The sequence below is a fragment of the Erpetoichthys calabaricus genome, chromosome 3 (assembly GCF_900747795.2).
Source record: "Erpetoichthys calabaricus chromosome 3, fErpCal1.3, whole genome shotgun sequence".
Classification (NCBI taxonomy): Eukaryota; Metazoa; Chordata; class Cladistia; order Polypteriformes; family Polypteridae; genus Erpetoichthys; species Erpetoichthys calabaricus.
Genome location: NC_041396.2, coordinates 15,067,824 through 15,083,336, shown reverse-complemented (window position 1 = coordinate 15,083,336; position 15,513 = coordinate 15,067,824). Strand labels below are relative to the sequence as shown.

The window sequence follows — 15,513 nt, the reverse complement described above, 5'->3', positions numbered from 1 at the left end:
TGCAGAGGAGAGATGCTGAGTGTATTGGGAGAAGGGTGCTAAGGATAGAGCTGCCAGGCAAGAGGAGAAGAGGAAGGCCTAAAAAGGAGGTTTATGGATGTGGTAAGAGAGGACATGCAGGTGACTGGTGTAACAGAACAAGATGACGAGGACAGGAAGAGATGGAAATAGATGATCCGGTGTGGCGACCCCTAAAGGGAGTAGCCAAAACAAGAAGAAGGAATTTGGACCTTGAAGTAATCCATAGAGAAGGACGAGTACTAGCATTGATTTCTGTGCAAGCCCTCATCGTGAAATGTCACTGATTTTGAGGTTTGATTGACATTTTCACCTATGAGGACTGAAATGAATGCAACACCTGCTGGTTACACTCAGCCCACCTCTCATGCTGGCGTTCTTGGCGGTGGTGCAGTAATTTGAAGTTTGTGGCGCATCTGTTTTTGAACTGCAGTGCAGGTGTTTGCGAGGGGACAAAGCTTGTCGACTGTGTTTCATTGCTTAGTGACATGCCGGCACCCATTGTGTCACAGGGGTCACCAATCCCCGTATCTCCTCAGTCATTTATCATGTGTCATTCCCTCGCAGGGTTTGATGCTTCACGGGATACCACAACTACTGGATTGTCAATTGAGTGTCTAAGCTTCACGGGGGACACATTTACATGATTATTGAGATTTATAAAGGTAAATTGCTCAATTTTATATAAATTTCATGCACTGAGTTAAGTTTTTTTTTTTTTTTTTTTTTTTTTTTGAGTTTGGTTTGTTTACCCGCAGTACTGTATGGGGTTCAGTTTGTGGTTCAAAAATTTGACTTCTTCGTGTTCAAATGTGATATTATTTTTGTAGAGGGTGTGAACATAAACATTTTCTTGGGGTGTGGGGCATAGAAACCACTAAGTGATCAGGTATTTTTTATTGTAGGTAGTATTATAATAGAATGAAACATAATAAGACACTTTACAGATCTAAGATGACAGTTGAGTACTAGAATCTCTTCTCTTTTTCCTTTGTACACGAATGCATCTTTTTTGTGGTCCTGCACAACCTTCCTCTACCCAGCATCTTTTGCTTCCATATGCTGCCTAAATTCTTGAGCATTTCTTCTTATTGTAGCACTCATCCACCACAAAATTGACCCCTTGCATGTTTTATGGGGCATATGTGTCCAAAACCAGTCTCATTAGAAATGGCAAGTATTTTCCATATTTATACAATGATTACTGCCAGTTGAAATGTCTATCTATCTATCTATCTATCTATCTATCTATCTATCTATCTATCTATCTCTCTATCTATCTATCTCCCTCTCTCCATCCATCCATCCATCCATCCATCCAGCCTGTTTCCATTTTTCAGATTAGTAGGCATATATTAACAAATGAGCTTGGCATTCTACTTGTCCATTTTTATATTTGCCATCATTGAAGGGGACTCTCTTGGTGTGCTTCAAACGCCTTTATTCCCCATTGTTCATGTCACACTTGCACGTCTCTTTCGTCGCGTCATCAAAGCCAAATTGACCAATCAGTTTGCTTAGAAGTCTGGACACACAGACTTTAGTGTTTTATTAGATAGATAGATAGATAGATAGATAGATAGATAGATAGATAGATAGATAGATAGATAGATAGATAGATAGATATGAATGGCACTATATGATAGATAGATTGCTAGATATGAATGGCACTATATAATAATTAATAATAATAATTCATTACATTTATATAGCGCTTATCTCAGTACTCAAAGCGCTATCCACACAGGGAGGAACCGGGAAGCGAACCCACAATCTTCTACAGTCTCCTTACTGCAAAGCAGCAGCACTACCACTGCGCCACCTGTGAGGAAGATTAATAGATAGATTGATAGATATGAGTGGCACTATATGATAGATAGATATGAATGGCACTATATGATTGATTGATAGATAGATATGAATGGCAGTATATGATAGATATGAGTGGCACTATATGATAGATAGATTATGAATGGCACTATAAGATTGATTGATAGATAGATATGAATGGCACTGTATGATACATATGAATGGCACTATATGATAGATAGATATGAATGGCACTATATGATTGATTGACAGATAGATATAAATGGCACTATATGATAGTTAGATAGATATGAACGACACTATATGATATATTGATTGATATATTGATAGATTCTTTTACCAATTTGCATTGCTACAATTGGCCCTAGTGTGTTTTTGTGTAAGTGTCTTCCTGTATGGTGCCAAATGCTTGTTGGGATAGGCTGCAGCTTCCCCACGATCCTGCCAAGTAAAAGCGGGTTTGAAGGTGAATGAATGGTATCCTGCAGGCTATTTTAGACACATTCAATGAGTCCAGAAATTCAGAAAGAAGAAGTAATATTAAGAAACAGTTTGGTCTCTAATTGGCTATCTCTCTCGCCATTTCACCAGCTAATATGTGGTGAGTGTACTGACGCAAAAATGGCTGCCGTTGCATCATCCAGGTGGATGCAATACATTAGTGTTGGTTGAAGTGGCTCCCCACTCACTGAATCACTTTGAGTAGTGAGAAAAGTGCTATATAAATGTAAAGAATTATTATTGCCAGAGTCAGCATCCAAGGTAAAGTTTTAGTAAGGAAGAAAACCGCATCCTGTGCAGCCTTGTAGGAATGGATCTTTGAGAGCATGAACAGTACTGTGCATATTTGAAAAATGTCATCATGAGGCAGCATGGTGGCGCAGTGATACAGCTGCCGTCTTGCAATAAGGAGACAAGGGTTGGTGTCTCGGGCCCTCCTTGTGTGGAGTTTGCATGTTCTCCTTGTGTCTTCTGCGTGGGTTTCCTCAGGGTGCTCTAGTTTTCCCCCCACAGTCCAAAAACATGTGGGTTAGGAGGATTGGCGAAACTGAATTGGCCCTAATCTGCGGTTGGTGTGTCTTTGTGTTCGCCCTGTGATGGATGGACTGGCACTCTTTCCAGGGTTTGTTCTGGGCTTGCACCCTATGCTGAATGGGATAGGCTCCAGCACCACCACCACCCACGCAAACCCCCACCCCTGTGACCTTGTTCAGGACTGTTCTTCGTCCTTTTAATATTTTAAAGAACCAGGCTCTGCATTACCTATCGTGTAAGGGAAGGCAGAATATGTGCAATTAATTGTTCAGATCATTTGCTGCTTTTCTTTTATGTTCTACATTTTGGGTGGTAGATGTTAGTTCCTACTTACCTGCTTACTCTGCTAAAAGAATTTAAGAGGTTCTTTGACCTCCTTTTTTGTGGAAACTTTTTCAGATTACAGATTAGCATGGTATTCGTTCTCCTTTTTTTGAACTGACTAAAGTGAGTTGTGAATTGAAGTATCTTTTGTGTCAAGGTTATACAAAGTATAAAAAAGTGAGCATTCATAAAGTACTAATGAAATGATGTTGCCACGTGGGCTTCATTTATCAAATAACTTGACAATGGTGTAACATTATATTCAGATATCTGCATGTGTTAATAACACTTTTTGGCAGAAAAATGCTGTTAAAATGACTCAACCTGTTGTGGTGGCTGACATTTGATAAGGTTACTGAAGAAAGTGGGGCAAAGTAGAAAGATTCCATGTAGAATTTAGATTGGGGTGGGCAGACTCCTTTAGCATTTAGACGAATTGTCCATAATGAGTCAAACAGTAGGCCATCTAACATCTAGGTGTGCCTATGAACCCAGGCACCCCAGCCCATTAAGTTTAGAAGTACAGTGCTTTGTCTCAGCGGCCAAAAAAAAAGAAAGTTATCAACAATTTCATATCATCTCTTCTCGACACAATGTTTGGGACCTGGACACATTTTTTACACCTCTGCTCCACAGTTTAAAATTACAAATCTAACAGTTCAGATGTGATTAAAGTGCAAGGGATTTTCATACATTTTGGTCAATGAACACTTTTTCTACAGGGTCCTAAAATCCTAATCTGATGATTGTTACCTTATTCACTTTCCATCTTCTCAAATACCTTGCCATGCATTCGCTTTTCACGTCATGTCTCTTCTCTGCCGATGTGATCCTGCTTTCTCTTTATCCTTCCAGAGAGCCTTCGAAGAGATGTCCTCCCCTCTGGTATTAACGTGCTATTAACGTCCATCCCTGGGCCAGGACAGCCTTTTATTGGCTACAGAGCACCAGGCTATAGAGCTTGTCTCAAGTGAATCCCGGAGTCCTTTCTACTTAAACACTTTGGTAGCCTTTTTAAGGCCATGTCTAGCCTGTTCCTCCCAAAAGCTGCCAACAAATTGGGTTGGATGGTAAGCGGCTTCCCGCTTGCCAGTCCTCTCAGACCTAATCCTTAAAAAAACAAAATAAAGCAACATGATACCTACTGTCCATATACTGCGGCAATGGGGTATTCAGTCTTTTCAGCGAAAATGCCTTGGCCATGCTTGAGTAGACAATTGGGCACCTCTTCCCATATTAACCACCTGAACCACCTTTGATATACCCACCCCCTTACACACAATCTTATCTTGCATGGTCTTTGTACATTTTCCATGGTACCTACTCTGGTGCTGTTTTTCTCATACTGCCATGCAAAGATGTACTGTATTTCTATTTCCCATTTCATGTTTCTCTTTTTATTATTATTTTCAATCATTGATTAAACTGATTTTTAACATAACATTCTCTATCCCTTTTAATTCGGTTCTGGGTCATTGCTTAATCCAGACCCAGGTCCCAGGCTGGAGCCTATCCCAGCTAGCATAGTCAGAGTGCCAGTCCATCATAGGGAGAACACACATACACACAAACCAAACTCCCATTAGGGCCAATTTAGCACAACCTTATCTTACCTTAGGCCAGTAAGCTTAACATGCATCACAAGAAAATTAATGGAAGGAATTATTAAGGATAAAATTGAGCAATATCTGGCAAGGACAGGAGTTAATTCTGAACAGTCAGCATGGGGTCAGAAGAGGGAGCTTGTGTTTTACTAACACGTATACAACTCTATGAGGAGGCAACAAAAGGATACGATTAAAGTGGAGCAGATGAGATGATTTATCTGAACTTTCAGAAAGCATTTGATAAGGTGCCACATGAGAGGTTGGGCATCAAACTAAAAGAAGTGGCAGTTCAGGGTGATGTTTTTAGATGGATGCAGAATTGGCTCAGACACAGGAAGCAGAGGGTGATGAGGGTGTGAGGAACCTCATCAGAACTGACTGAAGTTAAGAGTGGTGACCAGCAGGGGGCAGTGCTAGGGCTGCTGTTATTTTTATCCATCCTTCCATCCATTATCCAACCCACTATATCTTAACTACAGGGTCACGGGGGTCTGCTGGAGCCAATCCCAGCCAACACAGGGCACAAGGCAGGAAACAAACCCTGGGCAAGGGCGCCAGCCCACCGCAGCAATTTTTAATATATATACATTATTTAGATAGAAATATAAGTAACATGCTGGTTAAGTTTGCAGATGATACCAAGATAGGTGGATTAGCAGATAATTTGGAATCCGTTATATCATCACAGAAGGACTTGGACAGCAGACAGGCTCGGGCAGATTTGTGGTGGATGAAATTTGTCAGTAAATGTAAAGAATTACACATAGGAAGTAAAAATGTGAGGTTTGAATACACAATGAGTGGTCAGAAAATTGAGAGTAAACCATATGAGAAGGATTTAGGAGTTGCAGTGGACTCTAAGCTATCGACTTCCAGACGGTGTTCAAAAGCCATTCAGAAGGCTAACAGAATGTCAGGTTATATAGCGCCTTGATGTGTGCAGTACAAGTCACAGGAGGTTCTGCTCAGTCTTTATAACACACTGGTGAGGCCTCATCTGGAGTATTGGGTGCAGTTTTGGTCTCCAGGCTACAAAAAGGACATAACAGCACTAGAAAAAGTCCGGAGAACAGCGACTGGGCTGATTAGAGGACTATAGGGGATGAGTTTTAAGGAAAGATTAAAAGAGGTGAGCCTTTACAGTTTAAGCAAAAGAAGATTAAGAGGAGACTTGACTGAAGTGTTTAAAATGATGAAGAAAATTAGTCCAGTGGATTGAGACGGTGACTTTAAAATGAGTTCATTAGGAAAACGAGGACACAGCTGGAAACTTATTAAGGGTAAATTTCAAACAAACTTTGAGAAGTTTTTCTTTACACAAAGAACGATAGACACTTGAAATAAGCGACCAAGTAGTGTGGTACACAGTAAGACTTTAGGGACTTTCAAAACTCGTCTTCATGTTTTTTTGGAAGAAATAAGTGGAGAGGACTGGCGAGCTTTGTTGGGCTGAATGGCCTGTTTTCGTCTAGTGTGTTATAATGTTCTAACCTGCATATCTTTGGACAGTGAGAAGAACCCAGAGCACAAATCCTAGATACTGGGAGAACATGGACACCCCACACAGCGAGGAGCAGGAACGTGAGCCTTGGTCTCCTTACTACAAGGCAGCTGTCTTCTTTATAAATGTCATTTATTTAAGTGAGTTGGTCACAAAGCAGGACACAGCTCAGGACAGGGCACTGTTCCATCACAGTACCCACTAACACACACCCACACCCACACAGGGATGATTTCTAATCACCATTTAACCAGAACTGGATGTCTTTGTGGACATGGGAGGAAAATTGGCTTGCCCAGAGGAGAGTTAATGCAGACATGAGGAGAATGTGCAAAGTTCACCCAGAGAACAGCTAGACATTACATCTGAATGCAGTACATTGGATCTTTGAGGCAGAGGAACTTACCAAAATGCCATCCTAAACAAAGGAGCCCCATTATCTTATCTGTCTCTCATCTAACATGTAATTGTTATAAAATGTTCATAAAATACCATTAAGTGCTGTGAAACATTTCAGCATCACAACACACACATTATGAAACTTTTGAATCTGAAAATGAAAGACGGTTTTGGCATACATTACACGGTTGACCTTATACTGTTTTTATTGATTAAAACAGCAATACAGTATGTGGCATGTGTTGGGCATTTTTGGAAGTAACACACTTTAAAGTGTTGAGAGTGGTATGTAGCAGTCCATTTGGAAGGGGGGCAATTGGCATTACAAAAAAGGAGGATGTTGAAAAGATAAAAATCAGTTCAATTTATGATTAATACAATACAATTAAAAAGTGTTAGTTGCTAGTCCTGCTGAAGTAAAAAAAAGTAATTCATACTCTAATATGGAATAGTAAAGGTTCCAACAAATCCAAGTTAATAAGGAAAAAATGTAAATTAAAACCAGTTAATAACCAATAAGTATAAATGAAATTTCATGAACATCATGCCATTTATCTGTTCTTTGTGCCAGGTTTAGTGCTATTCAACTCATTCAGCTTGATTCATTTTTTTATATTTTATTTGAAGAAAATAACATTTCATACAATCAAACTGAACTTGTAGAACAAAATGACTTCACAGTCAAAACTAGAAAAAAAGAAAGCAGGAATTAAAAAAAAAAAAAGACAAAGCGTGTGAAGTAATTTACAGTCGTATGAAAAAATTTGGGAACCCCTCTCAGCCTGCATAATAATTGTACTCTCCTTTCAACATAAAAGATACCAGTGGTATGTCTTTCATTTCCTAGGAACATCTGAGTACTGCGGAGTTTTCCGAACAAAGATTCTTAGTGAAGCAGTATTTAGTTGTATGAAATTGCATCAAATGTGAAAAACTGGCTGTGCACAAATGTGGGTCCCCTTGTAATTTTGCTGATTTGAATGCCTGTCACTGCTCAATGCTGATTACTTACAACACCAAATTGGTGTGATGAGCTCGTTAAGCCTTGAACTTCATAGACAGGTGTGTCCCATCATAAGATATAAAGGTATGTAAGGTAGTCAATTACAAGTTGTGCTTCCTTCTCTTTGACTCTCCTCTGAAGAGGGACAGCATGGGATCCTCAAAGCAACTCTCAAAAGATCTGCAAACAAAGATTGTTGAGTCTCATGGTTTAGGGGAAGGCTACAAAAAGCGATCTCAGAAGTTTAAACTGTCAGTTTCACCTGTAAGGAATGGAATCAGGAAATGGAAGACCACAGGCACAGTTGCTGTTACACCCAGCAAGTCTGGCAGACCAAGACAGATACAGGAGCGGCATATGAGCAGGATTGTGAGAATGGTGACAGACAACCCACAGATCACCTCCAAAGACCTGCAAGAACATCTTGCTGCAGTTGGTGTATTTGTACATCATTCTACAATTCAGCGCAATTGGCACAAAGAACATCTGAATGGCAGGGTGATGAGAAAGAAGCCCTTTCTGCACTCACGCCACAAACAGAGTCGCTTGTTGTATGCAAATGCTCATTTAGACAAGCCAGATTCATTTTGGAACAAAGTGTTTTGGATTGATGAGACAAAAATTGAGTTATTTGGCCATAACAAAAAGCGCTTTGCATGGCGGAAGAAGAACACCGCATTCCAAGAAAAACACCTGCTACCTACTGTCAAATTTGGTGGAGGTTCCATCGTGCTGTGGGGCTGTGTGGCTAGTTCAGGGACTGGGGCCCTTGTTAAAGTCGAGGGTCGGATGAATTCAACCCAATAGCAACAAATTCTTCAGGATAATGTTCAAGCATCAGTCACAAAGTTGAAGTTACACAGGGGTTGGATATTCCAACAAGACAATGACCCAAAACACATTTGGAAATCTACAAAGGCATTCATGCAGAAGGAGAAGTACAATGTTCTGGAATGGCCGTCACAGTCCCCTGACTTGAAGATCATCGAAAAGCTATGGGATGATTTGAAGCAGGCTGTCGGCAGCCATCACATTTAACTGAACTGGAGAGATTTTGTATGAAGAATGGTCAACAATATCTCCATCCAGAATCCAGACACTCATCAAAGGCTATAAGAGGACAGCGTCTAGAGGCTGTTAGATTAGCAAAAGGAGGCTCAACTAAGTATTGATGTCATATCTCTGTTGGGGTGCCCACATTTATGCACCTAATTTTGTTATGATGCATATTGCGTATTTTGTGTTAATCCAATAAACTTAATGTCACTGCTGAAATACTACTGTTTCCATAAGGCATGTCATATATTAAAAGGAAGTTGCTACTTTGAAAGCTCAGCCAATGATGAACAAAAATCCAAAGAATTAAGAGAGGTTCCCAAAGTTTTTCATATGACTGTATTGTATAAGTACAATTTGACTGTATGTGTGACACATGAGATGATGTCTTGCACCCCAAAGACGAGGCAGAGTCTCATTACTTACCAGCTTTTTTCAGCTCGGAACAGGAACAGCAAGTTTATTTATTGTAGCGGGATCTACCGTTCGACTCGCCAGAAAGGCAGGGTCGGGGAGCCAGGTCAGTGGCCAAGTTATAATGTTCCCTGCGTTACCCATCGGGTGACCGGCGCTTTGAGCGTGGCAGCGGTCAGCTTGTAGTTGTTGCTGTGGCGCTGCGAATCTGCAGTTGCCTCGGCGATGGACAAGCAACCTTCAACAGATGTGGCAGTCGCGTTTCTGTGTGTCATCCCGTTGGGGAGAGTCTCAAAAGAGAATTCAGAAGTCTCACAGTATGCCTTGTTATCTTCTTCTTCAAAAAAAAATGAACAAGAAAGAGGGTGAAAAGTCCTTTTTCCTGATATGAATGCTTGTTCTAAAATTTTATTAGTTAAATTTTGCCATATTTTTAAGTAACGTTTTGAATCGATCCTCCAAGCAAGAATAAAATTTTTTTCTAATTTCAAATAGTATAAAACATCAATTACCCAATGACTTATAAAAGGGGGGTTGGGATTCTTCCAGTTACACAAGTCTACATGCTGGTCATTACAATTGATTTGTCCTCCTCCACTTTAAGCCCATCTGGGGTTCCACCACACACAGCTGTTAATGGTTTAGGAGTGATTGTGACACTAAAGCTGTCTGATGAGCATTCAAAGATTTTTATCCAGGATAATGTTAATTTGGTGCTCTTCAAAACACGTGGCCTAGTTAGGCTGGACTTCGACTGTAACATTCACAGGTTAGATTTTGCCCTGGGTACATTTTAGACATTTTGAAATGAGATAAAACGTGATCGATGAACGGCTTTAAGTTGAATGATTGAATTCTCTGTGCATATGAAGCCGGAGTGTGTTCTATGCATGGCTGCTTTCCACCCCTTCTCTGAGATGTTAATTGAAAGGTCTTTTCTCCACCATACCCTAGGATCTTTGAAAGAAAGCTTCTTTGAGATGTGTTTTTATATATTGTCGAGATGCTCTCAGAGTCTTCAAAACTGATCAGTATTACCTCTGGAATCGAAATGGATGGGAGGTGTGGAAAATTGGGTAGGTTCCTTTTAGCAGAGTTTCTAATTTGAAAGTATAAGAAACATTGTGTTGCTGTAAAGTTAAATTTAAGATAAGATGCAAGAACATTATCTGTATACAGTTCTTTAAGTGTTTTAGTCTCAGACGTTTTCCAAAGATTAAATAATGTGTAGGTTTGAGATGGTTCAAAAAAAAGTGCAACAGATGAAAGCTTCTCTGGCTTGAAGTGCATCCTATATTGGTTCCATATTCTGAGTGATTAGTGGGCAATTGAATTATTAGTATTTTGATGATAATTAGTATTTACTGGGGCACAAAGTATGGCATATAAAAGACTAGCCATCCCTGCAGCTTAGCCCTCGTAGTAGTGAAACAGGACAGTGAGGAGGGCCCTGACGTCACGCTTTCCCCTCCCCTCAGCCTGCAGCCTCCGTCTTGGATTAGCGCAAATATATCGCTCCTGCAAGCAAACTATGATTCTTAGTGTGATGAGAAAAGTTGCAAAATCAACTGGAATGTTCAAGCAAATTCTAGAAAAAAACCCAATCTAAATCAGTGAAGTAGTTCTCTCGTTCACTAGCTAAGTGGAGGTAAGGTTACGCCCCGAGGCAGGTGAGTGAGTGAGGAGGGCCTCCCCTAACCACAAAATCTCGACCCCCCCGCATCCCGATGAGTCTCAGATTTGTGCAAATAAATTGGTACCGCAAGTGAATTATGATACTTAGCGCAATGAGAAAGTCTCAAAATCAACTGAATGCTCAAGCAAATTATAGAAAAAAAAAACCGATCTAAATCCCTTAAGTTGTTCTTTACACCCTGAGGCTGGTGCATGAGTAAGGAGGGCCCTGCCCCCTCCCCGCAACCCGCTCTCTGTGTCTCTTGGAGTCGTACAAATAAATTGGTACCACAAGTGAACTACGATAATTTGCGCAATGAGAGAGATAGCAAAATCGACAGGAATGTTCAAGCAAATTCTAGAAAAAAACCTGATCTAAATCCGTTCTCTTGTTCACTAGCTAAGCGGAGGTAAGGTTATGCCCCAATGCAGGTGAGTGAGTGAGGAGGGAGACCACAACCCCACATCTCGATGAGTCTGTCTCGGATTCGTGGCAAATAAATCGGTACCAGAAACGAATTATGATACTTAGTGCGATAAGAAAGCCTCAAAACCAACTGAATGCTCAAGTAAATTATAGAAAAAAAAAGGATTTAAATCCTTTAAGTCATTCTTTACACCACAAGGCTGGTGCGTGAGTGAGGAGGGCCCCACTCCATCCCCGCAGCCCGCTGTGTGTTTCTCGGAGTCGCACAAATAAATCGGTACCACAAGCGAACTACAATAATTTGCGAGAGAGAGAGAGGTAGCAAAATCAACAGGAATGTTCAAGCAAATTATAGAAAAAAACACAACCTAAATCCGCTAAGTAGTTCTCTCCTGAAAAGCAGACCGACGTAGTGCCATGCCACCTGCTGCTGTAGGTCTTTGTAGAGTCGCCTTTTGAATGCGTATCAAGACACTTCCTCTACTTTCAAGCTATACTGTATGTTCAAAGATGACAGTCTTGAGACACTGACCATTAAAATAGCAAATGTTTCAGGGGAAGACTCAAGATTTCTATCATCAAAGTCCCCTTTTTGTTTTTGAATTCATAGAAATCAGCTGTTTACTTACCGGTAGGTCTTTTTGAGTGTGTATAGTTTTGTAACATCATCAGTTACTAAGGGGAATTTACTTGGGATGTTTCTTATAGATTGTAACCTTTAGTAAGAAGATCAGAGCACAAATGTTGAAAATCTTAAATTAAAAGAAACTCGTTTACACAATTCTTGAAATGACTTGGCTGTAAAGTTTGGGACTTCCCATGAAAGTGTGACCAGAGTTTGTGGCCGCCTGGTTTGTTAAATGAAGTGAATTTAAAACGATCTTTGTTTTAATGGTGGGATATGTATGCCTTTCAGTATTTCAGGTTTTGATGACTGTGTAGGGCCTATAAAATATGTCTGCCTCTGCTTTTTTTTAGCAATTACTTTTTGGGTTTTCTGTCAGATTTTGTAAAATATTCCCCATCCAATACTGGGTCCTGTCATGTGCGTGATGTTGCCAAGAAAGGCACCAGTCCCTAATTATGCCTAATTGTGTTTAAGGCAAAACAGCAAAGTAGCAACAGTGAAAAGATGATTCACGGATACTACTGGGCTTAGAGGCAGAGTTTCAAACAAAAAGCCGTATCTGAAACTGGCAAATAAAAAGAAACGGTTAAACTAGGCAGAAGAACCCAGATACTGGAAGAAAGATGACTGGAAAATCATGTTATAGTCAGCATCCTGGAGTCGTCTTTTCACTGTTGTAGAAGTCACTAGGATATGGCATTGTTTTAAGGAAGAAGCCAACTGAGGACCTGTAAAAGTTTTGGTTTCTCAGACTACAAACTCTGATGTCCTTCTTCTCTTTTGCAGTATCTGGGCCGCCTTCTTCTTTTTCTGTCCTGGTTAGACAGTAATGTAGAAAAAACAATGAATTGGTCACTCTGTTCTTTAATTATCATTTTTGCCAATAGGCTTTTATCAAGCTAACTGAAGCATACATGTTTTAAGAAACAGGATAATACAATTTATTGATAAACAGAAAGATTATAGATAATTGCATATATATTGTCGTCCATAATGTGTTTGACAAAGGCACATTTTTCTTTGATTTACCCATCTGCATTAAAAATCAAACAATTCAGATGTGATTAACGTGCACATTGCAGACTTTCATTTAAGGGGATTTGCATTCATTTTGGTCACACTATGCAGAAATGACAACACTTTTTATACATGGTCCCCCCATTTACAAGCACCTTAATGTTAGGGACAATTGGTGTCACAGGTGTGTGTGATTCCTCAGGTTTCATAAGATACCTTGGCCTACTTGTACCCTTAGGAGCCTGTAGTTGCCATTGTTCAACATGAGGACAAGAGCTGTGCCAATGAAAGTCAAAGAAGCCATCATGAGGCTGATAAACAAGAATAAAACCATTAGAGACATCAGTAAAATCTTAGAAAATCAACTGTGTGGAATATCACTAAAAAGAAAGAACGCACTGGTGGGCCAAGGAAGACCTCCACTTCTGATGACACAAGAATCCTCACTGTGTTAAAGAAAATGCAACAAACGCCTGTCTGACAGATCATACATCGGCCCCCTGAAAACTGTGTGTGTGTGTGTGTGTCAAAGACGACTATCAGCTCAAGACTTCATGACCGGAAACACAGAGAACACACAAACCACACAAACAGGATGGCCAGATTACAGTTTGGGGTAAAAGAACTTCAAAGAGCCTGCAGAATTTTAGGAAAAGGTCTTGTGGACAGACGAGACAAAATGAGCCTGCATCAGAGTGATGGAGAGAGCAAAGTGTGGAGAGGATAAGGAACTACCTGAGATCCAAAGCAGACCACCTCATCTGTTAAACATGGCACTTGGGGGTGTTATGGCTTGGGCATGTATGGCTGCCACAGGTCCCGGCAGACTTCTCTTCATTGATGATGGAACTGCTGATGGCACAATAAATTCTGAGGTGTGGAGAAACATCTAATCTGCTTGAGTTCCAGTAAAGACCTCCAAACTCAGTGGACAGCACTTCATCCTCCAACAAGATAAAGAGCCAAACACACTGCTGAGGCAACACAGGAGTTTATCAAAGCTAAAAAAAAATGGAAAATTCTTGAATGGCCAAACCAGTCACCTGATTTAAATCCAATTGAGCAGGCCTTCCATATGCTGAAGAGAAAACGTAAGGGGACAAGGCCCCCGAAACAAGCAGGAGCTGAAGGGGCCTGGCAGAGGATCACCGGAGAAGACCTCAGCACCTGGTGATGTCCATGAATCGCAGACTTCAAGCGGTCATTTCATGCAAGGGATTTCCGATAAATTCCTAAATTTGACGGCTTTAATAGATCTGCCAATGCTGTGTCCCAAACATTTTGGTGCCCAGAAATGGGGGGGGACCATGTAGAAAACGTGTTGTGTGATCGAAACGTTTGCAAGTCCCTTTAAATGAAAGTCCACAATGTGCACTTTAATCATAATGTCTGAATTGTTTGATTTGTAATTTTAAACCGTGGAGCAGAGGGGGAAACTATGAAAAAATGTATCTTTGTCTCAAACATTATGGAGGGCTCTGTAGTCCTGTCTTAACACCTTTCAAGAAAATGATTCGTGTTGTGTGAGATCCTTTTTTGGATGCTGCAGTTCTTGCTTGGTAATATTTTCAGCTCCAGAAGGGTCTGTTTTTTTTTTTTATTTAGTATCTTATACAATAAATAAACATGGAACTATAGTTTATCATTTGAGCATCAAATTTGATCATTTTTCTCCTTTTTTATTTTAGGTGTCAGAATCAATCACTTCATGATGCTGGTCTGTATTTTATTTTGGATTTTTGTCCCTTCCTGTTGCCTCTCTGCAAGTAATTTTACTGGGAATTCAAGTGATGCCGGAAACCACTTCATCACTCCTTTACTTCTCGTCTCCTTCGATGGCTTCAGAGCAGATTATTTAAAACAGTATAAGTTCCCAAACCTGCAGAAGTTTTTTTCTGACGGTGTTCTTGTGGAACAAATTAAAAACGTCTTTATAACAAAGACGTTCCCAAACCATTACAGTATTGTCACTGGTCTTTATGCTGAAAGCCATGGGATCTTGGCTAATAGCATGTATGACCCCACTGTAAATAAAACGTTCTCTCTTCAAAGTTCCTTCGATCCATTTTGGTGGAATGATGCCACTCCTATCTGGGTTTCTCTTCAGCAGAAAGGATTCAAGACAGCCGCTGCCATGTGGCCTGGCACAGATGTGAAAATTCATAACATGACCTCTACGTACCACATGCATTACAACAAACTGATGACTTTCCAGCAGAGAGTGGACAATGTTACCAAGTTACTGAGCGATGGCACGGTGAAATTTGCAGCTCTTTATTATGAAGAGCCAGACCATTTTGGTCACATCTATGGGCCAGACAATACAACTGAGATGACCAAGGTTTTAAAGCAAGTGGATGATAACATTGGCTACCTCATCGAGAAGCTCAATGAGACCAACCTGTGGAATACCATCAACACTATCATCACTAGTGATCATGGAATGACGCAGTGCTCCCAGCAAAGAATTATACAGCTAGACAAATGCATTAATAACAGTTCTTACACCCTGGTAGACTCTGGTCCTGTAGCTGCCATCTTACCATTAAGTAAGTAAAGTCATTATTATTTGGGTCATGG

General features: G+C 40.4%; 2 protein-coding genes across 4 annotated transcripts in view; one reads left to right on the top strand and one right to left on the bottom strand.

The window, feature by feature from the left end:
• clic5a (chloride intracellular channel 5a) overlaps positions 1-15,513 on the bottom strand; it is a 1,193,419-nt gene that overhangs the window by 349,248 nt on the left and 828,658 nt on the right. The window lies entirely within an intron of this gene.
• enpp4 (ectonucleotide pyrophosphatase/phosphodiesterase 4) overlaps positions 1-15,513 on the top strand; it is a 50,631-nt gene that overhangs the window by 16,209 nt on the left and 18,909 nt on the right. The window contains exons 2-3 of one of the 2 annotated variants that reach the window (XM_028796399.2): positions 586-683; positions 14,622-15,482. In XM_028796399.2, the coding sequence (XP_028652232.1) occupies positions 662-683; positions 14,622-15,482 (883 nt within the window). In that variant the 5' untranslated portion in view covers positions 586-661. The remainder of the gene's footprint in view (positions 1-585; positions 684-14,621; positions 15,483-15,513) is intronic. The other variant, XM_051924443.1, reaches the window with a different exon arrangement.